Here is a 27,160-nt window from a genome sequence, read left to right on the forward strand (position 1 = left end):
TCGTGTTTATTTCCAACGGTACAAAGACGAATATGTGGCTTCGTGCATAGGTTGTGGGTTTTTTTTTCAGTTGATCAAATCGGTGATTTATTTGTGCATCATTCAAACTTTCCTTTTATTCTGAAAGAATCAGACCGGATATGTTGCTGCCTATGACCCGATGGGAGAAGGGAAAAAAAAAAAATTGTTTCCGGGGGGGACTGGTTTGCTAGCGCTTCACTGAAATTACCTGTAATTTCAATTGTGGACACGGCATCTGGCTAACGGCCCCACGTCCATCAAACTTCAACTTTAACGGTGAGTTTGCAGGAAGCGGGGAACATCTGGGTGGCGGCTAACGTTACCGCACGTGCACATCTGTTAACCAAAGTCAGATAGCTTTGTTTTGAGTTTTAGACTTGTACTTTCTGACGTGAATACATCAAATACCTTTGCACCCCCTCCCCCCTTTCGGCTTAAATTGGTGCTGGTGATGTAGCTGTCCGTAAACTAGCTAACTTAGCTAACTTTTTGGCCACTGTCAGTATCCATCCTTCCATCTGTTTATCTCCATTACCCGCTGTCAATCATCACTTTGTATCGGTTGGAAGGATTATATCGTTCCAGTTTGTTAGGACAGTTATTAATGAACTTCACCCTGCTGCCAACAGGACCCGTCTTTGTCTGTCCACCCTGGCGTTTCCCAGTTTCGATGGCGTTTATCTGCCGAAGCAAGAAAATCATTTCGTACATCATGTCATGGATGAGCTGGAGGCATACCAACAGAGAAGCGACGGCAAAAGGTGAGTGTGGCTCACTTCGCTGTTCTGTGCAGTCTGTCCAGCTGTGGGAAACTCAAAGTTTCCCACAGCTGGAGTGGTGGGCTGTCATGTATTAGTGCTAACTCAGTGCGCAGCAGAAGTGAGTTAAATGTGGGAAAGGTTCCTTTTGACTGTGTAATCACTGCAACACAACTTTGTCATGTCCTTTGTGTTTCTGTCCAGCGTGCTTCTGTTCCCCCCGTTACCAAGCAGACTACGATACCTGATCCACAAGACGATAGAAGACTTACCAGAGCTCACCACCTTCTCTGTGGGGGAGAGCTGGTGCCGCAGGGTGGTGATCTGCCATTCGGAGCTGCGGTGCTGAACTAATTTAAACCTGTGTAGCTGTAGACTCTGAGAAACTGACCTCTTCTGATCAGATGTGATGATACAGTTGGTACAGATGAAAGTTCATTAGTGTTTGTCAGAGTTTGGGATATGATGACAGACACTATTATAGAAAAAGCAACAAAAAAAAGGGATAAATAGATACAGAGTTCTTTTTTTTTCTTTTACATTTAGCATACCTGAGTTGCAAATGTGGATTTTATTTTTATATTTATATATTTTTTTGTGACGTATTTTTATTGATTTACCTGCAGGGGGGAGTCAGAAGAAGAAGACAGTGATTTTGAGAACAACAGCTTCTCGTGTGAGGAGTTCCCGAGCGGGAGGGCGGGGATGGAAAGCAACATCAAGCCTAAACCTTCAATCCCGTCGCGGAGCCGAGGAGCCAAAAGGCCGGACAAGCCCCTGTACATGCCACGAGCTGCACGGGAGAAACTGTCTTTACAAAGCTCGCAAAGCCCAACGGCGTACACAGACTCCACGGCTTCAGCTCCGAGTAGCAGTAATTCCACCAGCTGTCCGGCAAATTCTTGTCCCTCTTCCGAAACGACAGAAACTCCAACGTACTCATCCTCTTACGCGGACGGTATCACCGACACTTCTGCAAACATTTCGGCTCCGTGTCCTCGGGAAAAGACACAAATGCTGGCGCTCAGGCTGCATGAAAGCGAGGCTCACGCCTGGGAGCAGACTCAGTGCTGCTTCGCTGAGATGAACTTGGAGGATGAGAGGCAGGACCTCGCTAGCGTGCAGTACGGTGTTCAGACAGAGGACACGACCACGGGGACTGATGACGTGACTGAGCTGGTAAGTTCCAGGTCTGTTTGACACTGGTTGTTTTTTTCTTGTGTATTTTTTCCCCAGACGTTCACTTACATTCTGTCTCCTCGTCGGAGTATGTTCTCTTGCTTTCCGGTTAATTTCTTTCTTTTGCTCCACAAACTCCACTGCGTGCACTTATTCGTGAAAAGCTAATATTTCCCCTGTTCTTTCAGATCAAGGCGCATCTAAAACAGGCGGAAGCTGTCTCGATCGAACACGTCCACAATGACTTCTCCGTCTACGAGAGCGTATCCCTCAACTCGGATGACTTTCGCCACGTTATCGAGATCTACGACTTCCCGGCTGTTCTCAAGACGGACGATCTCTTTGATGCTTTCACAGAATACAGGTGCGAGCCAACCTTCGACTCCGTCAACGACACGGTCAAATGATCACACAGAGACACTAAGTTTGTTACTAAATAAAGTGGTTTGCTGTGTGGTCTCAGTGATGGCGGGATGAAGATCAAGTGGGTGGACAACACACACGCCCTGGGGGTTTTCTCCAGCGAGGCAGCAGGTGAGAGAGTTCACTGTTTGGTGAATATGGTGCTGAATTTGACTTCAAAGTGAGCTGTGACTTAAGCTGGCCTTTTTTTAAACTTTTTTTTATTTCATATGCAGCAATCCACGCCCTCTCTATCAGTCACCCACTGCTGAAGGCACGAGCGCTTTCTGAGGGGAGTAAAAAAGCCCAAGGAAAGGCCCTGAGACGGGCAGGTGGGAGATTCGCCGCCAACTTTAATTCCAGAGCTGCCGTAAATAGTCGGCTCGCTGTGTTTGAGGATATTAAAACCACGAGCCGTTATTGTGTTAATATCCTGTTGTCTGCCGTTGCTGTAGATAAGATAATTTTTGCGACATTCCTCCAGAATTCATCCAGCCAGTGAAGGAGCGTCCCAGGACAGACAGCGCCGTGGCCCGGCGGATGGTGACCAGAGCTTTGGGCTTACGGGGGCGAGGCAGAGCGCTGAGATACTGAGATGAATTGAGCACCTGTGCTCAATACAGGTGAGCAAGCTGAGAATAAAGTGTTGAGCATTTTTTGCTCTGGTTAATAAATGCTCAGGTTTGACACAACTAATCCAGATAACGGAGTGCTACTGATCGGAGGATGAAACTTCGCTGAAAACCAATAACATACCTTAAATCAGGTTTTTCGATACACAGAAACCTTTACAGAAGCGGTCTGCTTTCACCATAATTTATTTAAAAATGTAATGCTTTCCACATTCATCTCTGCATACAAAAATGATAACATTTGGCAACTAACGAGTCCCCTTATAAAATGAAGGATTCTCGAGTTGCTACATTAAAGGAGTAATTTACAAAACCATGAGGAGACATGTTCACTCGCGAACGTGGCTGTTACAGTGCTTCCACAATGTCACCGTAGTCCCTGACGGAAATAACTTAACAAAACTCAGACGCTGAGGAAGAAGCAGATGGGAGGTGTAGATCCGGAGGATGGAAATGTGTTTCTACTGTCACAACTGAGAAACAAAGCAATAAATATAACATTCTCAAACGGAAGCTCGAACTTGTATTGCAAGAGAAGCACCTTCTCACTCAGTTTAATTCCATTTATGAAACCCTGCAGCAACCAAAAACTGAGCAACTGCCGGCGCCTGTTGTGTTCAGCGCTTGGAGCCTCTGACAGAACATGAAAATCCTGCAGACGCGGCTGCGTGTTGTCATTTTCCCGCTGGTTAAATACAACGGCAGCGATTTATTATAGATGTGTACTGAATTTGCTCTCAGTGTGAAGTAAATGATGCCTGTACTATTGAATAGTAACGAAGCAAACCTGTTTTATACAGCTGTTTTTTTTTCATTTCAGCTGTCGGAGCATTAACATACAGTGCAAGATTCTGACCAGTTATAGCACCAGATTAGCAGAAGACTATTTTCATCCATCCAAAGGAAGCACAGCATACAGTGAGGGCTGTGGTGTTGTGTGATTTCTGGTGGGATTCTCCACACTCAAAAAGTTTGGCTAAAGCAACTCTTGGCGGTTAGTTTCTTAAGTTATTTGGCTATAATCCTTATTGCATAAGCAACAGATAAAACCTACATCGGAGACTCTTAGGCTACGTTCAGACAGCACACTGAAGTGACCCAAATCCGATTTTTTTTTGGCCCTATGCGACCTGTATCTGATCTTTTCATGACAGTCTGAACAGCACAGATCGGATTTTTTCAAATCCGATCCAGGCCACTTGCATATGTGGTCCTAATTCCGATACGTATCTGATCTTTTGCCATGCGACTGCAGTCTGAACGGCCAGGGCGCATTTATCCGACCGACGCGTCTGAAAAGCCGCTCACGTCAGTCCCACCTCTCCTGGCTACGACGATGCACCCAAACGTGTCTTTGGATAGACGATGCCACTGCCCCACAAAAAGCCAGGGCCAAAAGCCTAGCTCTTTTTCTTTTTAATATCCTCTTTAAAATTATGCCGTGATTAATGTGCTGGCTCTGGCTGGACAACAACTTTAAAATCGCAATATATGCATTGCTACTCTTACCATCCATGTTTACTTCCACAAACGCTAGGCACGTATGACGTCATCGTACGCCCTTCTGCGCATGCGGGATAGTATGGGGCGGTGAGCCGTTCACACAGCAGGCCACATACAGGGCGCATTTAATTGCAATGTGAACGACCTCACAAAAAAATCGGAATTGAGCATCAAGGCCTGCAGTCTGAACGTAGCCTAAGAGACACAAACACTTTTTTTGTGGGTTGTTTTACAGCTGAATGTGGTAAATGAAATTTGTAAGCAAGCACTAAATTTTCCCCTTGAGCCATGGTGTACGGTACCAGCTGAGCCCTGAGCTCAACAATCCAGCACTGCTCCAAGAGAGCACAAAAAAATAAAATCACACAGCCCCCTCTAGTGGTTGTCAGATATGTGTTCACGCTTCCCCGATGCCATCCATTTGTATTGTCCATCTTGGGTCTACCTGTGTGAAAGCTGGTTGTTCAGTAATCCAGGAAATGTCTCCACGGTGTCTGAACTGAGTGTGCCGCCTGCAAAGTCAGAGAGGGAGGGGATGATTAAAAGACGAGCAGAGCAGAACTCTCTAACATCACCTGACAAGCAGCTGATAATCACACAGATCCTAAGTGAACGGAGTACCTCTGAGGTTTTTTATTTTTTTATATATATACCACTGAATTGATCAGAAAGTGATGTCGCCGCTAGAAAACAACCAGGCAAACTGTGTCTAAAGTGACCTTTGGTTTTCCATTTTGTTCTGGTTTCTACAGAAAGGTTCAGCAGAGATCTGCCTCAACTGATTTGGAGGAGTGCAGCCGCTGTCCTGCCGCGTTGGCCTCCTGCAGTCACACCAGGTTGGTTAAGTGAAGAAGGAGACCGACATAGTTCACCGTCCCGCACCGCTGGCATCCGCCTCAGATTTCAGAGTGTGACGTGAAAGCACCGCCAGCAGCTGCACCTGAGCTCTGCTCGCTGCAGCTCCCGTTCGCTGTCGGCGTCATTAATAAGGCGAATACGCCTCGGCATAGATGAAAAGGGGATTTAACAGATGCACTGCTATTTCAGTTGCAAAGGCTCCAGAATGGAAGAAGCTCTTTTAACTCGTTCGAATTTGACTGCATGTTGACTTAAAACTCAAGTGTTTAATTTCCAGGCTGTTTTTGAGAGGTTTTCTGTTTCCTTGTTGCCCAGGTGACGCAGGACTGGTTGTATGATTCCACCAAAGTGTTAATTTTCTAACTTCTTGTCAACTTCCTCTCCATGTTCAGTCTCAGGATAGGATTAAACAAATATCCTGCATAAAGATATTTCTAATGTTTTAAAACAAACATTTCAATTTCTCAGTTTGTTTGGTTTTTAATCACACGTAGTTTGACCAGTGAAATCTTGGCGTGTTAGACCCTTTATACTTGTTACTGTATCGTTACAGTATTTTCATGTCATGCTGTTACTGACTTAAAACCAGTCTCACATCTTTGAAACATGTCCAAACATGTGCCATCTTGGAAGAACTGTAAAACTTTGTATTTAATAAAAAAAAACAAAGATGTTGGTATGTACTGAATATGTGCCATGAGGTGATCTCAAGTCACAGGACTTAATGCAGTCTGAGGTTTCTGTGTGCACGATTTTTCTTTTTAAGCTGCACCTTCTCAGTAGTTTCAGCAGGAAAAACTGACGGCGGCATAAAATGCTGCAAGTGTTTTTGTGTGACAGTCAAAGTCTCGGGGCACCAAAGCTGGATATTAAATGAAGCGGTATTATATATCTTACTAAAAAGACTAAATTGAGAAATACCATTTAGTCTTTTTAGTAAGATATATAATGTGTCACAAAGTTCAGTATATTTAATACTTGGATGCAGAATGCACGTAGTCAGAGGTTCAAAACATCACGAACGAGCTGTTTTTAATCAAAGTGAACATGGCACAGCCATGAGTTTTTCTTTTCTTTTCATTTTTTTTTCTTCAAAATAGTAAGTCTATTTTCCCAAATGCAGAAGGTTGTATTCTCACCTATGTGACAGTTGTACATCCATATCCGATGTCCATCATACCGGGAGCGACACTTCATAACGTTGTTGCTGTAATCTGATTCTGCCACCTCATAGTTTGGGTTAATCACGACCTGTGGGGATGGGGGGGGGGAGCATTTGTTACTGGTGTATTAGTGAGTAATAATGTTGGTCGTGTGTCTCCTAAACAGTGACATTTTTGCAAGTTATTCAGAAAAAGGAGGTAAAGAGTTAATTTTGCAGCAATTTGGTGTCCATCAGAAAGACAAGTGTCCTTCAACAGTCCCTGCTCACTTGTTTGTAAAACTGTTTAACATCTGTTTAGGCTTAGCACCAAACACAAGCAGATGTGGCGACTAGGTATCTGTTTGACTGCACCGTCCGGAGCTGAGACAGACCTTTCAGCCAGAACATGTACTATATTGATGGGGCTGGTGGACCCACTGACCAGATGTTTACCTGGAAGATGTAGTCACCGGGCTTCACATCTGTGATGTCAATCCATTGGCAGTCTATGTCATGTCTGTAAGTATCCCAGCAGCCAACTGTGATGCCCTGCGATCCAAAGTTTGCACATTCGTACCTCTTCTGAATACCTGAATCCACAACAGTTTTCTGATGTTATGCCAAGCCACACGCGTGTTCATTTCAATCGATGGAATGAATATGAGAGCTTCCTCATCATGTGAACAACATACAGTAGATTGATCAGAGAACACAAGAGTAGAATATTAGATGTTAAATGATATATTTACCCTCGTCACAACTGGTGTCCTCCAGACAGAAGCTGGCTTTGTGTCCCTCTGCCACTTTAGTGCCGTTTAGACTCAGCAAGTCATAGTGGGTGAAAACTTCCATACTGTGGTAATGCCTAAATGAAACAGAGAAAATGTGAATTTGAATAACGCTATAATCCGTTAACTGCTTTTCCATTAGCTTGCTTTGGATTTGGTTCTGTGACGTCTCACCTGTGACACTCATGCCAGATCCAGGAGTGATGAGCCGCCCGCGGTCTGAAGTCTGTCAGGCCGTTGTTATGGATCTGGGAGGAGAAGCGGAGAAGGCGGCGGTAGGAACCGGAATCTGCTTTTTCAGCACTGGTGGACAGGCAATGCTCTTCGTGAGCGCACTGCAGCGCATACATGGGCCTGTCCTCCAGGTAGGTGGTCTGCTCCACAACCGGAGCATTCAGGACGAGGTCTGGGGCCGCTGCGAGGGTGAGAACAGCATTCATCACAGAAACGCCATTTTTCTTCAATAGGGCTTTAAGGAACTACATTTTCTACCATAGTTTTACAAACTTTAGGTCCAACAGCAACACACCGGTATTTTCTCTATATTTCTTTTCATTTCAAAACAGAAAATATCGGCTGGGAGAAAATGTCACAGGTGGAAAAAGACGGTCACTAACAACACTGGCCGTGTTCTTTTCACGTCCTCAGTGATGACATTCATTTCATTATTTACACACGTACTTTCCCAACGGTGACCATTAAACAAATATATAACTGGAGAGGCTTGGTGTGTTTTGCCCATAAAATGTTTCATGTAAAATGGCAAAGTTCTTCAACTAAGGCAGATTGTTTTTGCATTTTTCTTACTCTGAGTACAAGAAACCCCAGCAGCAAAGCGGCCGCCTCCTTTTGGACAGATGACATGTTTGCCATGATGCAGACACTGACCCAGGGTCAGCTCAGTTCCTGAACACCTCACCCCACTCATCACCACAATATCAGCTGATGAATCTCCTTGCCAGTACCATGTCTCCTGATAAAAAGGAGAAAAAAAACACATGATGTAGTTGAACGATCAAGATTTAGGTTCAAAGCTAAAACCAACAGCTGCTTTTCTAAAGTTAGCATGAGGACACGTGGGGGAAACTCCTCGCATTGTGACAAATTCCACCTTTTACCTTTTAATTGAATCATCATGTGACACTATACACAAGATTTACTACCTTTGGACAGAGCCAGTGTAGCCTTCTCCTGTTTCTAAGGTTTGGGTTTAATTGTGCCGTCTTTGGCTGGGTCTTAAAATAATGAAATGAGAGTAGTATCACCCATCTAATTCTAAGAGGAAAGACTAATAAGTATACTTTGAAGTTATGCCCATAAAAGCTGCAACCAAACAGAAGATCAGGCTTCTTCAACTCCGTAGGAGAGAAGGATATTGTCATGCGTTACAGTAACAATTTCTAACTCTAATCAATTTCTGATGACATGTCATGCCAGGTGTCCCGCAAAGGCTTATGTGATCAAATGGTCTCTCGCATATCACACACGCAGCGAGTCGTGCTCGGTTGTCCTGACTCAGCCTTCTTACAGGATTTTGCAGACTAAAGGGAAATCTTTTGTCAGGGAACCTCAGATTTTCCATGTTGAGAGAAAGTGGGGGATTCTTGAGAATGAAACTGAACCGTGGGACATGAATGTTGCAATACTTGCTGGTGGGCTGAGCAGAAGGAGAGACGTACAGCAGTATAACTTAAGCTGGATGTCATTTGTTCCGTCTGGTGCCGGGGTTTGCCTGGAGAAATATTTATGAGTCAGACTGGAAAGAGTCTCTAGGGGAGCTGAAGCTGTGCTCTGTGATAACAAAAACCAGGCATGCATGACTCTTTACATGAGAACTCTTATGTAATGACAACTTGTTGTGTTTGGTGACAATAGACATGTTATTATGCCGGTTTGGCCTGAAATTTAGACATGAGACAGGAAGTTGCATTACACTCAGATAAATAGCCTTCACCGGATCCACTCCAAGTTCCACTCGTAAACTCCCCCCTGCAGTTATTGGTGATTCACACACACATACTTTCCAGATATACATAATCTTGAACCATAAATTCCAGATGCCTTAGAAGAGCATGATATAAAGAGGACAGGGATGGTCTAGCCCATCACACCTTTCACCTCATGACTCAGTGGGAGCTTTACTTGGACGTAAGCAGGATGAGGTTGTGACGCTGGCCCAGTCGTTCCATCTGGTTTACTGGTGGTGGTTCCACTAAACTTCAAACACAGACTCGCATTTCTAGTCACTCCTGCTGAGTGGCTGCACACTTGTTTGTGTCATAGGTTTACCCCCCACTGACCTGCATTTTCTGCTCATTATGTGTTTTTTGCGTTTCTATGCAAATGACATCTTTATTATTGCCCTCTGGGGTAAATAAAGTTCGAGCTTGTTAAAAAGAGAGTTAATGGCATCCACTCCCACGCACACACAGATTCACAAACAGGCTTCAACTGGGAAGTACTGCAAGGCTGATTAAATCCAATCCATTTCTCATGTGGCTATAACCTTCATATCATCTGTTGCTCCTCCTGTTTCCAGCCAATAAAACTGTCAAAGGGGCGCTATAAGGTGAGGAAATTCAGCCTGGTGGTTACAGTAAATCCTCACAGCAGTGTTTAAGCTCGTACAGTTCACTGAAAATAGGAAGGACTTTAGGCCGATCAATCCCTAATAACATTAAAACAATAATGCAGAAAAATAACACATGGACTCATACCCGCAATGTGTCAGCAAATTAAAATACAAACCACTGCTGAGACCAGTGTTTTCTACAGATAAGTGGTTGTGTGATGTAGTTTATTGACCTGATCAAACCCTCCCAGCAAATTCAGGAAGGAAAATGTAAAAAAATTTAAATGTCAAAGCAGGGTTCTGAATCATATGTAGTTTTCTTTACCTCTTCTAGATATATTATAACTATTGTCACAGAGAAAATATGTCACTTTTTTGCTGAAGTTTTTCAAATGAACTATAATCAAATGAACAGTGTCCTAAGAGTCATGCAGCTGTGCAGCTCTTATTGTCTGAAGTTGATGACGTTCTTCCAGAAGAGGTTTTAAAAAAAAAAAAAAAAAAAAAAAAAAAAAAAAAAAAAGCTTTTGACTCAGGGATTATAGAAACTGGAATGTCAGTGAAACATTTCTTTAGACACATTACCTGGAAAGCATGGCTGGCAAAGCCTAAGCCCAGCTGTCTGCACACCACCATGGCCTCTATGGTTCCCCAGGTATCACTGCACACCGTGCCCCACACCAGCGAGCCGTTCCTCTCCGCCAGGACCTCTACACGGCCCTCGTAGGGGTTTCGGCCGCCATATAACCGAAGCTGAGGACGGCAATATATTTACACAGATGTCTTCTCCAGTGCAAATACATTTTAGTTTTCTTTAACATGGTAGATGGAGTTACTCACTCTACTGTTGAAGCCCATGGCAGGAACGTTACACTTGACGGCAGCATCTTCCTCGTGGCTGCAGTCCACCGACTCGCGGTTAAAGTAGCACTCGGTCAGAGACTTTTCGAAGCCAGAGCACTGCACCTCATTCATGTGAACCGGCCCGATCCCTGCAGGTGCACAGCGGACACATTTTTTTGAAAAGAAAAAATCCACTGAAATAATGACTAAACTCACAGCTGAAACAATACCACAATGCACGCTATAAAAACTGTCATGACTTTCCATTAGAGGAGGGAAGAAATCTGATCCTTAGGTTACACAAGCTACTTGTACTGCCCACTACTCCAGATTGAAAAAGCACTATCCTCAGCTGCCTGGTTTTGTTAGAACAACAAGTCCTCTCAGAGTAACAATTACACTGCAAAGGAAACAAGCGGTCAGCTATGACAAATGAATAACAGACTCAGAAGGCTCGTTTTAAAAAAAAATATATATATACAATTTCTCTCTCAGTGTGGCAGTTTCCACAATAACATGAGTGCCTTCTCCATGGAGGGTTTGCTCCCATGTGCACCAGCAGGAAAAAGTATTGATATTCAGTATGCAAAACTCTTTATACATTTGTAAAGCAGTGTCTAATACATATGATAGTCCTCTAACAAATAAAGAAATCACCTTCTAGTGACTGAATTTTACTGATATTCTTGCTCAATCTACTTCACTGACTTGAACACAATAATCTATTCCAAGCCTGTGTGTGGCGCCATTTTTGGATTCAGTGCTTGGCTCATAAAGAAATCCTTCCAACAACCTAGTTCACTCTCCAACATGGAATTCCTCTTCTGAAACCCATAAAGTCTGTTTTCTTTTCTGGAACATTTTGTGCGCTCCTCTGATTTGCTGTGACGAAAAAAAAGAAAGAAAAAAAACGACCGTTCTGAAAACCATATGATTCTGATAGGGCTGTGGTATATTGCATTTCAATCAGATTTTTGGCTCAACATATAAACTGTAACATGCTACTCCATACAGTCCATAATGCCTTGATGTGCTGACTCGAGGTCTAGACTGATTGAAGTGGGACATAAATGGGTGGTGGTACGGAAGGCAGAGGTGCATTTTCACAGCTGGTCATGGGTTCTAAATTCAAGCTGTGCCTGGATTTTGACTTTGTGAAATTTCATCAAAACTGAAAAACTATGAGCAACTAAGTTCAACACTTTCACTAAATGTTACTGTGTACATACAGAACTAATTCACAGATAAAGTATGTATGTATATATATACATATATAGTTGTACTACCACATCCAATAGTACTATATTACATGTAACAGTACCTTGTCCCATTCTGGCACCAGTCAGGGCCTCTTTAGCGCTGCCGAACCCCAGCTCTCGACACACCACGGTGGCTGCTCTGATGTTCCAGTTGTCGTCACAAACTGTTCCCCACTCGCCATTCTTCAGCACCTCCACACGCCCCTCGCCTATCATGGCTCCGCCTCTCAGACGGACCAAGGGTTGCTGCAGAAACGGAACACAAAAAACTAAATTAGCGGTGATGTTGGAGAATTGTCTGTTAAAAGACTGTTACAGGTATACAGGATCAGAAAAAGCTAAAAGCTAAGGTGTTGCTTGATAAACTTCAGCAGCCAGTGATTCAAAATTATGGGTCGGCACAGAACTCCTTTTGTATCTCTTTGTACCATGTTGTGTGCATATTCTAATCAAACTGCTCTAAAGGTAATATGGCACCTTTTCAAACGTTTTCTGTCCATATGTTTGGTGTCCACCAGGATTTGCATGACAGCGTTCACACTTCTTCAAACACAAAACACAAAACAAACTAAACCTCTCAAGGGGTAAATACACCCTTTTCTTTTTGTCTTAACTTTTCTATTTGTGAACATATATACTGCCATTAAATATCCATTTCCTTTAATTTAATGTCTGACAATGTCAGGATTCCCTGTTGTTGCAAGTGACTGATTAATAAACTTTTATCTAAAACAGTCAATTTGTCTTATTAGTTCAGTATGGCCACATAACAATTTTTCCCTTTTTGTACACACAACAACCTTCAAACTTGTAACTTGTTTTCCTGAGAAAAGACAGCACAAATTAATGATACGCTGTGCAACCACGAATGTATAATAACTTCTGACCAACCTCCACCCTGTAGGCCTTGCTGAAACCGGTGCTGGCGCTCGAAGCAAAGGCCCGTCCCGCCACACAGCTGACTACTACAGGCATGCCCTTCCCACACGTGCCGTTGCCCTTCAGCTCTATCTCTCGGCCCAGTTTGCAATCAGAAAGGTCGGCCTCGTTGCCTGTGCAGTTGGCAGAGAAACCCCAGTAGTTCTTCTTACGACGCTTCGCCAGCAGTCTGAGGAGAGATGAACACAATGCTCGGGAGTGCTGTGTGACGGTGTCCCTTCTTTTATGTCGAGAGGCACATGGAATATTTGTGAAATTCTTTCTAACACTTCGGAGCCGTTTTCTGGGATGTGGGATTTTACGTTCCAACTAGGAGGAATTCAGCTATGCTGATCGATACTGTGAAGAACAATGGAAGTATTGTGAGAGGGATTCTTAAACCTTCCTTGAACCCCATATTTGAATGAAAATGACCAACTAAGGGTCACTGAGAAACCCAACAACAGTGGACCTTGAGCAGACCATAAAATTAAACCAGCAGAAGCGACATCATTAGCCTTATAGTTTGTACAGCTTAATCAGATGCTGTAAAGAGGTTAAAGTTGGCTTGACTCCAGGAACAATTTGCGGTCGGTGAAAAGTGAAGTGATGCCAAGTTGAGATTGGGGCTTGTTCATTTCGCCGGACCCGTGTTGGCATGTTTAGTTTCTTTTGTCCTGCGGTTACAAATAAAAACAGGCTTGAACGTAAGCTTTCACCTCTGTTAAACTAAACCTCCATTTTTAACAGACTCTGATCTAAAGTAATGCACAAAGCCAAATGCTGGTTTATTCTGCCCTGGATGTAAGATGAGCATCGAATCAGAAAAGATCACATCTATTAAAACTTTTAAACTACTTTCGCCCAAATGTATCCCGATTCCTTCAGTCATATCGTATCATAGACATTCCTGCTAAAGGCCCACATCAGGAATGTGAAGATCCAGGTGCAAAGCTGGCAGAATTACACTTGTGCATTCTTCTGAAGGACATTATTTGCAAAGAAATCTGTCATAATTTCACAGTTTTTTTTTATATACTGGGAGGCCAACTTTGGTTGGGAGTGAGATCTGCACATGTAATTGTTTTCTCATGTTCACTAAGCGTTTGGTTTTAAACTTCAGTTCTCTTGTAAGCAGACCGAACGAGTTACTGTTTTACACTCTAGTGCATTCAACCCTTTCCTGTCTAGGCCCATTTACCACTGACAATATTTGGCCTCTTGTCAAGAATCTAGAGGCCCATGTCTGTTTAATCTCAGAGTGGAAAATGGATGAAGGGATGAGCGATGACTAAAGTAAACAAACTCGGTTGTGTAACGTTTCCTAACATCAGTTTGGTACGGACTGAGCATTCCTAAACAGAATAAAGTCAAAGAAAAAAAAGCTCAAGTCCTCTATTTTTAACATGAGTGTTTCTACTGTACATGGTCACGTGATGTACAAGAAATCATGCCTCGTTTATTTTTTTAACAAAGGCATGAATGTGATCAGCGTATTTAGTATAGAGCACTGCTGCATTCTAAACTAAACTTTACTAAATAATAGCTCACTAATAGCTAAACTAAATTATGTTGAAGTTCAACTCGCGTAAACACGTTCATTATATCTAATTCGCCTTGTTTCGACCCTGCTGCGCAGGTCATAGCGCAGTTACTCACTTGTAGGGTCGGACATTGAAGCGTTTCTCCCCGGGGAAGCCATACATGCCACAGATGACCCTGCTGTTCATCTCTGTCCACTCCTCGTTACAGATCTGCCTCCACTTGCCTCCGTCTTTCACCTCCACAAAGCCCTCGGTGATGGGAATCCTTTTTCTCTGAGAGTATGTGGCTCTGATCCTCACATCCTCCACCTGCACCGACAGACCCTGACAAACAGAGGTTATATTTGATCAGAAGATGTGCAGGCAGTTTGGCACCATTCTTTCAGACTTGCACTGGCAAAGGATCGAAACACAACTATGTAACAGTTCAGTTATCACATTCAGTGATGAGCATATCATCTAGACTGATCTATTTGACACATCACATCTATTGGTTGAATTTTCATTGATTTTTCAGCTGCACTCAATTCACATCCCCTAAAAGGTGATTCTAATCATATTGGCAACACTTTGTTTTAAGGGGTGTATGTGAGACGGAGTTAGCACTCTCATGGCACATGTTATTAACAGGAATGAGCCTTTATGAATGTTTAGGATTGTTGTCAGTAAGTGCTGTTATGTTCATCATCAAAAATAACTGAAGTGAGCATGCTGCCTCTCTTGACTTGGCTGTTGCTTTTGTTTAGGTGGATACAAGCTTCTGCCAGATTATTAACACTTAACAGCACTCCAATGACCAGTCCGTATTTTACTGCTGCTCGTTGTGTCAAGACAAACATTCCTGACAGAGTTATTAAGGTCTTATGGCAAACACTGTCAAAACCAATCATATCTGACAGTGATCTGACAGTCTTTCTCCCTCTGAAGTACAAACTGTGAAACAGTTTTGGATTACACCGAAATCCAGCCGAAGTTTCCATAAACTATAAACTATTCACCAACTCATTACTATATAAACAGAATTATGGAACCGGTGAGCATATATATACATATGTATATCTTGTGAGCATAGGCACCAACAAACTGCCATCTGCAGAAATGTAAGAAAATGCAATTTACATAATGTAGTCAGTTTATTTGTAAATTCAGTTTAAATGAACTACTCCATGTGATATATTACAAAACAGAATATAGCCTTTAACCATCATGTGGGAAACGTGAAACCTTTGCAGAAAGAAATAGAAAAAAAAGATCCCTTTGAAGTTCTCTCTTGTGAACCCAAAAGTTAGCACATGTGCTGGAAAATGAAGCAAGTCAATTTGAACAATGTAATGAAGTTTTGTTTAAACTTGCTGAGAAGCCTTGGCGCCTCACAGCATCCTCAGACTTTAGAGCTGAGATTTAAGGATCTCTAGTGGGTTTGTGAGTAAAACACAAACCTAGAGAAGAAGTCGTAAATGCTGCAGTTTCATAAGAAAAATACATAGAATGGTAATCTGTAATGACAGGATGTCGACATCACTTTGTCAATGTCACCACTCTCACTCATAGCTCTGAGAAAAGAAGTTGGAAAAAAAAAGGAGAAGACTGTTTTCCATGGGGACATTTGAAAGGAATCTAGGGCGAAAAGACTTCAAAACAAGTATTAGAATTCAGGCATCATCAAAAAACAAAACCTATGTATCACAAAAATCCTGTAAACCGATGTTTACAACTGGACATGAAGTAAGCTAAGGACTGTTTTTGGGTGATCCACTGCCAGCTGGGCAGAGTGTGGGTAAACAAAACCCACACTGACCACCCCTAGATCAGGAAGGAATGGTTACCTTTGACCTCGGGGCTCTATGGGAAAATAGCTAATAACTCTCCCATTGTTCAGTTCCTTCCATGAGCCAAATGCTGCCGTTTGCTCCTGGCTGGGTGTGAAGTTGCACCATGGGTGCCAAAGAAAAGCCCAAACTCTAAGCTGCTATGTGATATGCAAGTGCTGATCTCGGTCATTTTGTAACAGCCAGCCTCTTTAAACCAGAAGAAAAAAAAAAAAGATTCAGGCATGTCTCCCAGAATATTAAATGTTTGCCCAGAGTGGTTTCCTGAGATGGCGTCAGCCTCAGGGAATGTTCAGAACTTCAGGGTCTCTCAACACACAAAACTGCAAAGCAGGAGGAGCCTCTCGTGTATCAGAAGTGACCCCCCCCCCCCCCCTACCGCACTCGTTAGAGCGGGTAAAAAGTACTCTTTCATGAAGAGATTCCTGCTGGTCAGAGTATGACAGAGTTTTTTCCGTCAGAGCCTGGCAGGGAGGGAAGGAAGGGAGACGTGATCAAGATCACAGAGCTGGCGTTCTCAATTTAAAATGTATTTTTCTACTTCCTGAAAAAAAAAAGAATGAGAAGGATATAGAGATTATTCACTTTGGGATTAAAACACGAAGCTAATTAAAAAAACACAAAGTGAAAAAAATGAAAGGAGGTTAATGAAAGGTCACGGAAAAAAGTGAAATCGAGGAAGTAAAAGACTGAAATGTCAAACAGGTGCGAGGGGAGTCTGAAATGGGGCACTGAGATGGGCTGAGCAGTGTTGCATTTGGCTCGGAAGGAGGAAACTGGTGGTCTGAAGAGAAGAGGACAGAAATGCACAGCTGGGATCAGTCCAGGCGCCCATCACCCGCCCAAACCCTGACCACTAAACATAAACTCAGCAGAATTCTGTTTGGCTGTGGCCCAACCGTCCACACCGGTTACTTTTTAGAAACCCTTCAGCTGCAGCGAAAAGAACAAAGAGACATGAAACTGAAACACATATAAGGAGTAGTTTTACATTTCAGTTTATTGCAAAAGACGAGCAGCTTAGTTAGCTCAGCTTAGTTTAGATTGAGCTACATTTCAGCTGATTCTGCCTGTTTTTAGTCCTTGTGAAAAGACACTCATACAGAAGCAGAAGCATAACTATTGCCTCGGTAAAAGTGGGGCTTATTTTCTCAATTAGGTCTGGACAGTCAAATCAAGTGAGCAGCCTTTGCAGTGTGTTAACATCTCTTGAGGAGTGGTTGTAATGAGTGCAGGTCAAGATCCTGCAAGTCAAACTGAAGTGGATTTTCAAATGAGCATTTCTACAAGGTGAACTTTGTATAAGTAAACCTGTCTTATTGAGGTAATGATGTTTTCATTTTACTGCATTCTTTCCCTTAAATAATGTTCCTGTCCTTGTTTGTAAGTGTTGACTGAGGGAAAAAATAAAGTAAACAGTCAGATCTTACAGTGCCACTCTCTGAAGTGAGCTCTGGTAATTACTGAACTATTTCCAACTGCATCGCAGACTTGTTTTTCTGACTGGGTCTCCCTCAGAATGTAGATGTGTGAACATGAGGCTGTGGTCTAGCCAGTGCCTGACTAATGCTTCCACCACTGTGCATTTCTTCCAGTCCCTTCAGCCTTCTAGCCTGATGCACGTTCTTCTACACGTGTGCCAGATTCACCTACCACCCATCCCGTTTACATTGCACGGCATGTATAAATGCTTGTCACGCCTCAGTTTGGACGAACAGTTCGACACACCGACGTGACTTTCACATCTGCCCCACCCCATTTTCTGCCTCACTGGCCCCCAGGCTCCTAATTTGACTGAGTACACGTTGTGCTTTGCATCTGGAATATCTATTAGAGTGCATGGCTCCCATCGTGACAGTAAAAAAGGAAAAGACACACACAACTCATGTCGGACAGGACTTACCTAACTACAGCACGACCGGATATAATACCTGTTGAATAAGTTACAGCCAGCAGCTGGATAATTTAGCTTGGAATAAACACTCTAAACAACTTATCTCATTTGTTTCAGTCACACTAAACAACAACTTGTGTTTTATGTGCTGACATAAAACACATCTTGACATCTTGTTGGTGTGAGGCTACCGGACAACAGGACAGGCAAGAAATAGTCGAGCATCAAATTGAAGGTTAAATGATGAGCTAAAAAAATGCTATTAGGCTAATTTTGTTTCCTTTAGACAGAAGCTGGGCAACTGTTTTAATGTGAGCCGAGTTTGGCTAATCCTCCCCTGCTCGTATCGTCATGAAATAAAAAATGAAGACTTCTGTCCTTTCTATATAAGTCTAAACTATAAAGCAGGTTATGTCCCAAGATGTCCAACTTTTCAAGTTTAAGTTCTGCAACATAACTAAATCCCATTGTGCTCTCAAGTGTCTGATGGACACTTACATTTAGATCGCTTTAGCTGGTATTATCCACTCGCACATGCAGTTCTCATAAAATAATTCAAATTCAATGTTTCAGAACAATGTGAATACAGTAAATCATTAAGTCCAGGTATAAAAGCCTTCAACTTGGTTTCTTTGATGCACAAAGGAGAGCTGAGACCAGTGAGATCCAGCTGCTGAACATGTGGTGAAGTAGTCTTCTGCTCTGCCTGCACCAGAGAAACTGGCCTAAGCCTCATGACATAAATCAACCTTTTCTCCACTCGATCACTGTCCTCCTCATAAGCTTCTTGCATACATCTCACTGAGGGCAAGTCCTCATCTGGCTCAGGTTTCCTTTTGTTGTACAGACGAGAATGTGAGGAATTGAAATCCTGAGAAACCCGACTCCATTGCACAACCGTTGCCCTGTTTAAATATATAACAAATAAAAAGGCTTCATTCTCTTATTACGACAGGCATCTTGTGTGTGCCGATATCTGATCTAACTGTTTGGTGGAGGTAAACAGCGTCTTTTGGTAAACTGCAACTGCTTTTGCTGAAAATCTTTTCCTTATTCCTCCTGGAACAAAGCTTCCCCTTTCTCCCGAAGAACTTTATCTGCTCGTGAACACGTGCAGAAGTGTGTGTGATTTCCTCATTTAAAAACGGATTACTTTCTTAATCTGCACTGGTTTATGAACGGTCAAAAAGATGGCGACAAAAATAATTCTAGCTTCAGTTTGATTCTAGCTCTTTTTGGCACGGAGCAGAGCATTACACAACGATTACACAAGTCAACAGCAGTGCCAGCTTTTTGGAAAACATCGTCCTGGAGTGACTCCTATCAAACTTTTACCACAAACCTACAATCATCCAAAAATAAATTATACTCCGACCTATTCCCACATAAACATCTTAACACCGCAGAGCTGGTTGGATCATTTCTGCTAAATGAGGATGAATGAAACTTCCTGCTATAACTGTAACCCCCAGATTTGTCATAAATATAATGAATCCCTGTCTCTGTAAGACACAAATACACGATGACATTAACCATCTGCTTCTACAACAGATACTGTTGCAGAAATGGTTAAAATAATTTAACATTATTCATGACGATGGCTCAGTCACACAGGAATGTGTGGTCTTCTGTTGCTCTTTCAGGGGTGCTGTATGACCAGCTGACAATGGCTGTGGACACATGGCGTTTGTCTCCAGAGGTCAGATCAGAAGCAGACTGCCTTTGAGACAGACATTTCTTCCAAGAGGCAGCAACTTTGAAGGTCAGAGTTTAAATTACGGCTCTGGACAAGGGCTGTAGCCTGTCTAAGATAGATTGGTATTCAGCAAACACCGTACATAACTGCATCTAAAGCAGTCTCAGGACATCAACTTCACAAAGCAGGAACTAAAAGGGCATTTGGAGAGCGCATCCAACACCAAGGACAAGACGTGTGCCTGATCAGGAGGACCAACATTAATTAGGTTCTCCCTCTGCCTTTGCTCCACTTTTTCACCAGGAAATTAATTTTTGGTAGTCTTTGTATAATCTCGCAGACAAACATGCCTCTGCTCTCGTCTTTGCAGGAAAATGGTTGTTCGTAACATTTCTGTGACCTGGAGTTTTACTCTAACAATCTGAGACTTACCTAAAGATATTAGTGGAAGTTTGTGTGCCTTTAAATGTGTCCCTTAAGTCAAATAAAAATGAGACCTATTGAAATTGTGTTTAAAGAAGGAAACACAATGTGCAAGGAATCCTTGAAGTTTGCTCCACCCTTTCAGTATTAACCTACAGCAGTGCACATAGCGGGGACCGTTAACTTTCCAGACTGGGCACAGAATGTCAATTCATGCTGTGAGTAAACAGATTGCACGAACACTGCTGCCCATTGCCGCTGTCAGTTCAAGCATAGTTAAAGAGGTGCAGCTACACCTTTTTCCCTTTCCTCTCCCCTGTGACTCAAAGGGCTTCAGACAGACCAAAGAAATATTTGCAGGGTGGAGGACCGGACTGCACTAACATCAAGAAACCCTGAATACACAGAACAAACACGGAGCAAGATGGTGCTGCTTACATACACAACCTATAAAAAATGTGAGTGTAGTGACGAGTGTTCAGCATTCCACAGCTACACATTTCATTTTCTTCAACTCATTTATTCCCGAGACTAAACTAGGCATTAGAATGATAAACAGCATTTTTCAGATGTTCTCCTCAGGCTTATTATCTTAACTAAGCCCGGTGGAAAACATGGTCACTGTTCTGGCTGCTTAGACTCTTGTAATGCAGCCAACTCTTCCACCCCACATCTAGTAAGAACCAACGAAAAAACTCTGGTATGAAGTCAGTGAGAAAGCCCTGGCTATCCTCGATGCTGCCAGACAAATGTTGCTTGAACTCTATGGCCGTGTCTTTTATTAACTTAAAAAAAAGCCTCAATATCCTCTCCTCCCTTTCTCACTGTCACGTTCACAAGCCCACACTGACTTTCCGGCCGGTACGGGGGCGTTCTCTTCTGCCAGACAGGATGGTTTCCCACTCTCTGAGTCATCTCCATAATCTCCCAGACAGCTGAGTGGGGGTCTGGTGTGTGCAGCGATAGACTTATAATGTAGGACTCAGGCAGTATTTGGTTCAGACAGTCGTGGTAAATACTTCCTATTCTGACTGACTGGTTTAGTATCCAGTCTAAGCTATGACACAGAAGTTTAACACAGAAATAAACAAGGCTTTATAATATATATATATTTTTGAAGTCATGTTACAGCTTGTGATGTTTTAATGTTTTCCTGTTCAAGCTTCAAACACTACTTGTATTGTACAGATGTGTTTCATCTCTAGATGAAATTGCTAGATGTGTTTCAAAGAAAAAAACACTTCATAGATCCTTTACAAGATAAGAAATTTATTGCTTTCAATTGTGCAATCCAATTCCATTCAGGAAAACTGGAACGATTTGAAGAAGATACTCTGCTTCAAGCAAACTGGAGCACTTTCACTGCCATAAGATTTTTTTTAATTATTATTATTATTATTCATCTAAAGCTTATTTTCTGTTCCTTTTTTCATTTCAGAAACATCTGTTTGGGTTACATGCGTGTACTTGAACCTTTTGTGGGCTCGTGATAATGAATTTGTGATAAAGTAATCCAACCCTGTGGAGAACATCAGTGTTTGTTGCATGTTTGACTGTGAGTACGCTGGTCCATGTGAACCTACCTCATTGCTGTTGGCCTGGTTCCGGATGAACTTGAAGCCTGAAATGCGCTTCTGGGTGCACACCACCCCGACATCTTCTGAATGTTTGCAGTCAGATACTCCAAAACCGTTGGACTGACACTGAGCCAGGCTCTTCTCACCACCTGTGCAGTGCACGTTGTCCAGCCAGATACGACCTGGAATGAGAGTAATGCAGAAATACAGTCAACTCTTTTTTTCTTTCTATGCTTTGTTTAGTCCAGTTTAAATCAATATAACAAACAAATTAGTGGCCAGTAGGAAAGTCAATTGATGATTAGCATGACTAGTATTAAATATTGATGCCATTAAGTCAACTAATCAGTTTTTTTTGGATAAACAGAAAGTTAATCTGCAAAGGTTTTCCTTAATGTCCATGTGATTCCTGTGTTAGGTTGTGGAGTGAAATAAAAATGTCTGCCATCTGGACAGTTTGTCAAGCAAAATTAGTGATTTAGTCACATCCTACTGACATAATTTCCACTGAGGTCAAGTTACTGAGACGGGAAACCTACTCTCAAACGTAACCTTCAGCCAAAACCTGGCAAAAAAATGTTGTCATGGCTTAAGCCGTTCACTGCTGTCCAGCTGGCTGGTCAGAGTCAGCCAGGAGGAAAACCACCCGACTGTGGCCATGGAAACCTCCAAACTGGTGCTCATCAGTCTGACAGTCTCAACATGTTGCTGAGGAACATTGCGATCATTCCATCAAAGTAAAGACATGCAGTCACGTAGCCTCCTCTTTGATGAAGTCATAATAAGAGCCAAGTGTTCCAATGATAAATTACAACAGAGGGAGAACCAGCTCGGTCTCAGTGTGCTTTTATGTGAGCTAACACATAGCTGGTGATGACTTATGCTCGCTGAGTTAAAACTAGCTTTTCCAGGTTTAATGGGTGCTTTACAAGCTGCTGAAAAGAGACAGGAGTACAGTCCACATGGAGACATCAGTTTTCATGAGGTTTTATTGCCACTTTACATAAGACAGCCAAAAACTCAAAACAGAACTGACAGGGGCAATGCTCCTTAAAAGATTTACCTGAATAAAGGTATTTGTGGCCAAAAACTTTTCATTTCAGTTTTATCCACAATGAGTGGATAATAAAAATAATAAAAGTTACGCAACAGCAGTTTATTAACACCCCTGCTGGACTAGTACTCCAAAAGGGATGTCCTCATAATTGTAATGTACTTAAGTCCCTAATTATAAACGTTTGTTGCTTTCTTTCCGCAGCCATAAATCATCATGATGAGGAAAGGAAAATCCCGCTGATTACTTTTATAGCCGTGTGTCTCCACCAACAAAAAAAAATAAACACAGATCAGACTAGTTTCCATCCACACATGCAATCTTTACAAACTGACACTCCAACACACTTCGCTTTAGAAAGAGTGTGAGACAATGGTTGCTCAGATGTACTTCTTCATGCGAATCTCATTTAGTTTTCTGGTTTTGTGATGGCAGTGAACCTCTGAGGATTGAATCAACTTGAAAAATAATAGTTTGTCCTTATGGATAAACTTCTTTAATTCCCTCGTTACCGATTGAAGCAATTTATTTTTGGATATTCTTTTTTCAGGGTTAACAGGAACCCTTCCTCTCCTCTTTCATCAAGAGATTTTACTCAGTGGATAAGGACGAACGTTTCTTTAAATTCTTTGCAATTTTATCGTGTAACTTTAAATCTAATGAGAAATCTGCACTTTCTTATGCACAAATTGTGTCATAAATCAAGTCATTTACCTTTCAACTTCATCAGACCTTCACGCTGACAAGTGCCTCTTTGTTGACCCCCTGAAAACTTGGCGGCCACACCTTCATTCAGTCCCAAAGGAAACCATCTTCTTGACTTGCAAACAGCTGCCGCTCTGTGCAGCCAGTGTATCGATATATATCTATGTACACTTAACAGCTTCTTAATTTGTTTCTAATAACAATACATAACATTAAATGCATGGGCTGCATAAGTTCACATCTGTGATTCTTGAAATTTCAATAATGACTGCTGTGCCTTAGGAAGCTAATTGGGAAGCAAAGTACTTCACTTTTGAAGTGGCTAGCTGCATGTGGCCGACAGAGAGGGAAAACATGTGGCTTTAACGAGAGACGCTGACTAGATTTAAAGTCACCGATTTACAGTCACCACCGGCAGCCAGGAACTATCCCACTTGCAGACTTGGGAATCTCATCAGTGTCTACAGTGATGAAGGAAACCGTGAACAACAGAAAAAGACCAGAAAAGGAGGTGAGATTATGTCTGTGTGTGTCTAGTTTACACACCCAGTGTTTCCAGTCATTCCTTGCTCTGATGATTGGCGTGTCCCAGCTCATGTCTAATGAGAAAACCAGTGCCTGAGGGGGATTAAGAGTCAGACGGGGAAAACCTGTACCTCACTCAAGGATTTCCATGGAACACATTGAACTGTATGCAGAGATATGCTGCCCCTTGATTATATGCGGTTCGGTGGTTGGAAGATCACCCACACAGACATCCTATAACCCTCACTTCAGTTGTTGGACAGCTGAATAGGATATTGAACTTTGGGAGGTTTTGATTTGATAAAGTAAGATTAAGGGAAAGTTTCAAGACCAACTGATGCTTTTTGCCTTACCTTCCCCTCTTCCAAACTTGGCTGAGGGCAACCAGGACTCGGCATCCAGGAAGCCAAGCTCTCTGCAGACCACTTGGGCGGCAGAGATGGAGAAGTCATCATCGCACACTGTCCCCCATTCTCCGTTGTAGAAAACTTCCACCCGGCCCTCGTAGTGTTTTCTCGTCTCCCCCGCTAGACGTAGCTGGATTGCAGGGTTGCCAGAGTCTGACTGAGCATTGCACAACATCCACATGCTCAGCAAGGTGGGCAAGAGACAGCAGGCGGCACGTGCGTGCAACATGATGAAGACCATAGGAGGATGGGAAAATTGATCTATGGAGAGATTTAGAAAAATAAGACAATTATTATTATTATTGTTATTATTAACTACATACAACTGCAGTGAATTGCACTTTTGGAGCATCTTTGTCTCAATGCAAAGCCTGAAAGTGAGGGCCAAATGTCATCTTGAGACAGACCGAGGCAGACAGCAATTAGTGGTGCACTGTACTGGTGTCCATAAAGAGCAAGGGGAATCATTATAAAATGTGGGTTTGGCTCCCAAAGACCTCTCACTAGTCCCTATGGAACCACAAGTACAAAAGCAGAATTGACCACACGTTTACAGGAATGTTGGATAACAAAGACGAAATATATTTGACTGTAAGTAAGAGAGAGAGAAAACGAAATTTTGGGAAGGCTCGGTTAAAAATCAAGGTTATGAGACCTGTCTTTTTCCTGCATGACATGCTAATGAAGAGCAAATGTGAGCCCTGCAGGAAGGGTGCTGCCCTTGTTATTTATCATCTGATCTGCTCCTTGAGGCTCAACTAAACTCTCTGAACTGAAGTTCAGAGTGAAAGCTGAACCCGCCTTTCATGGCAAACCAGGAACGTGTCAGCAGTGGGACCTAAAGCCTTGAGGGAGTAAAGGGATGGAAGGGAGACAGTGATAGTTAGGAGACCTGTTCATCATCCAGTGTTGGTGGAATGAGGTGGTGCGGGGGACACTTTCTGAGATGACGTCAGAGTAACAGCCCAGCAAACTGCAGACGCTTGAATAAACACCCCTGGAGTACAAGGTCAATAAACTCTCTTTCTCTGTGAGGCGTCACTTGTGAGCCTAAGTGCAACATGTGGCTCATCTCCTCTGAGAGGCTACACTCAGCAAGAGGCAGCAGTTCATTTAAGTCGGAGTGAATGTTTTTAAAAATGAGTGCATCACAGATGAGAGAGTACATCTGTGGAGCTGTGAGTGGCACTTCAAATTCATAATCACAAATAAATATACACTTAAACTTCTTCAAATTTAGTAACACTGCTTAGGTGGAGAGACACCCGCTTCCAACAGAATCATGTTGTGATACCAGCAAGGAAGAGTTAAATACTGAATTAATTCAGCTGGTTGTTAATAGGACGTAGTTACAAGGAATGTAAAATGAATTCCACATATTTAATTAACTGCGTTGAGAGTCAAAGTCAGGACCCTTGTATTGCCTGTTATTCAATTAAGAAAAAGCATACACCACATCTAGAACTTGTCATGGTCAACGCATTCAAACATTCACTGTGAGTTTTTAAAAAATCGCGATGCTAATAGAATCGTATTAGCCCATGTACTGAGGAACTTTAGTTGGCTTCGGTGCTTGAGTTGAAAAAAAAAATTAATAAATTAATAAAACATTGATTAAGAGACGAAATTAAACCAATATTAATCAAATAAAAGTGCAAATGAGTTACGTCTCAAGTCGTACAGCGCGGCAAATGCGGAAAATCCCAGTTTACAGGGAGTACTCTGATATGAGTTATTCACATTCATGCACGTGCGAAGCAACATCCAGTGAATCAGACAACCAGAGGACTCTTACCAGTGAAAGGACTTACTGAGATAGAGAAGAACAAGCACTCCACAATCTCCAAGACGCTGACTTTGAAGTTTCCAACCTGTTGTAGAGGATGGAGTGTGAAGCAGCGGTTCTTCGCCCCTTAAGTACTTTCCAGGCTGTCTTTTTTTTCTGGTCTCCCCTCACAGCTGGCTGCGAGCCTGAGTCCCACTCCTCACCACAAAGGACAGCCAATGAGAGACTGCCTCAGCATCCTGACCCCGCCCCTTCTGACCAAACCACCAGGGTTACAAAACACAAGAAAATAAACTTTTGATAGCCTGTGATCCTGTAAGCCTCAGAGTTCCTACCTGAATCTGTGGATTCTTAAAGAGATGCTGTTAAATGAACTAATTGCTGTCTTTCATGGGGGTTTTGGTCATTGTTTATCTATACAAAAATATATTGTTGGGATATTTTTTGCCAACTCAGCCTCTGCTTACTTCATTTCAACAAAACTGCATCCACGTCCTAAAATTTTCCGCCACACTCAATTTTGATGGTTCAAAACTCAACAGTGAAAAATTAAGCAATTCACTGAGTGTATATTTGAGTAAAATGTTATTCTTTTATAGAAAAATTCACACAGGCTGTATGTTTGGCAGTCAGCTGCACCAGCAAAACAAAAATCAGTCAGCTCATTCAGTCAGGAAGGCTGTTCATTGTGTACAATGAGTGACAATATCAAGAGAGTAAAGAAATAATACAGTGACTTATAAAATATAGATACAGATCGTGTTTCTCATCGTTTCTCAAGTTGGACCAAATTAGCCATAGATTTGCAACTAGTCTGAAAAAGTTGTTTGTTTATTTTTTGAG

The 27,160-nt window shown here is 42.4% G+C and overlaps 2 protein-coding genes across 3 annotated transcripts; one reads left to right on the forward strand and one right to left on the reverse strand.

Moving 5' to 3' along the window:
* The first annotated feature begins 177 nt into the window (after window positions 1-177).
* r3hcc1 (R3H domain and coiled-coil containing 1) lies at window positions 178-6,031 on the forward strand. The gene is made up of 9 exons (XM_075460517.1): window positions 178-297; window positions 651-782; window positions 984-1,121; window positions 1,406-1,958; window positions 2,147-2,322; window positions 2,422-2,492; window positions 2,597-2,692; window positions 2,845-2,983; window positions 5,248-6,031. Exons 2-8 carry the CDS (start codon window positions 739-741, stop codon window positions 2,952-2,954), a joined length of 1,188 nt encoding a protein of 395 aa, XP_075316632.1. The 5' UTR covers window positions 178-297; window positions 651-738; the 3' UTR covers window positions 2,955-2,983; window positions 5,248-6,031.
* Window positions 3,161-26,465, reverse strand: loxl2a (lysyl oxidase-like 2a). Of its 2 annotated transcripts, none has more exons than XM_075460515.1 (14): window positions 26,343-26,465; window positions 24,478-24,792; window positions 21,847-22,022; window positions 14,537-14,745; window positions 12,851-13,067; window positions 12,022-12,205; window positions 10,698-10,849; window positions 10,443-10,610; window positions 8,093-8,258; window positions 7,460-7,700; window positions 7,247-7,362; window positions 6,951-7,087; window positions 6,493-6,604; window positions 3,161-5,007 (listed from the first exon to the last, which is right to left on the reverse strand). In XM_075460515.1, exons 2-14 carry the CDS (start codon window positions 24,770-24,772, stop codon window positions 4,937-4,939), a joined length of 2,244 nt encoding a protein of 747 aa, XP_075316630.1. In that variant the 5' UTR covers window positions 24,773-24,792; window positions 26,343-26,465; the 3' UTR covers window positions 3,161-4,936. The 2 variants fall into 2 exon arrangements, with proteins under 2 accessions (XP_075316630.1, XP_075316631.1); XM_075460516.1 differs by having other exon boundaries at window positions 26,327-26,465.
* Window positions 26,466-27,160: the final 695 nt, after the last annotated feature.

The sequence above is a fragment of the Odontesthes bonariensis genome, chromosome 3, assembly GCF_027942865.1.
Source record: "Odontesthes bonariensis isolate fOdoBon6 chromosome 3, fOdoBon6.hap1, whole genome shotgun sequence".
Classification (NCBI taxonomy): Eukaryota; Metazoa; Chordata; class Actinopteri; order Atheriniformes; family Atherinopsidae; genus Odontesthes; species Odontesthes bonariensis.

Coding starts and splice junctions, on each gene's coding strand:
- r3hcc1 (XM_075460517.1), top strand. CDS start 739: ATGGATGAGCTGGAGGCATACCAACAGAGAAGCGACGGCAAAAG. Junction 1,122..1,405: donor ATCTGCCATTCGGAGCTGCG/GTGCTGAACTAA, acceptor ATTTACCTGCAG/GGGGGAGTCAGAAGAAGAAG. Junction 2,493..2,596: donor TTTCTCCAGCGAGGCAGCAG/GTGAGAGAGTTC, acceptor TTTCATATGCAG/CAATCCACGCCCTCTCTATC.
- loxl2a (XM_075460515.1), bottom strand. CDS start 24,772: ATGGTCTTCATCATGTTGCACGCACGTGCCGCCTGCTGTCTCTTGCCC. Junction 7,088..7,246: donor GGACACCAGTTGTGACGAGG/GTAAATATATCA, acceptor TTGTGGATTCAG/GTATTCAGAAGAGGTACGAA. Junction 5,008..6,492: donor GATGTACAACTGTCACATAG/GTGAGAATACAA, acceptor CTGACTTTGCAG/GCGGCACACTCAGTTCAGAC.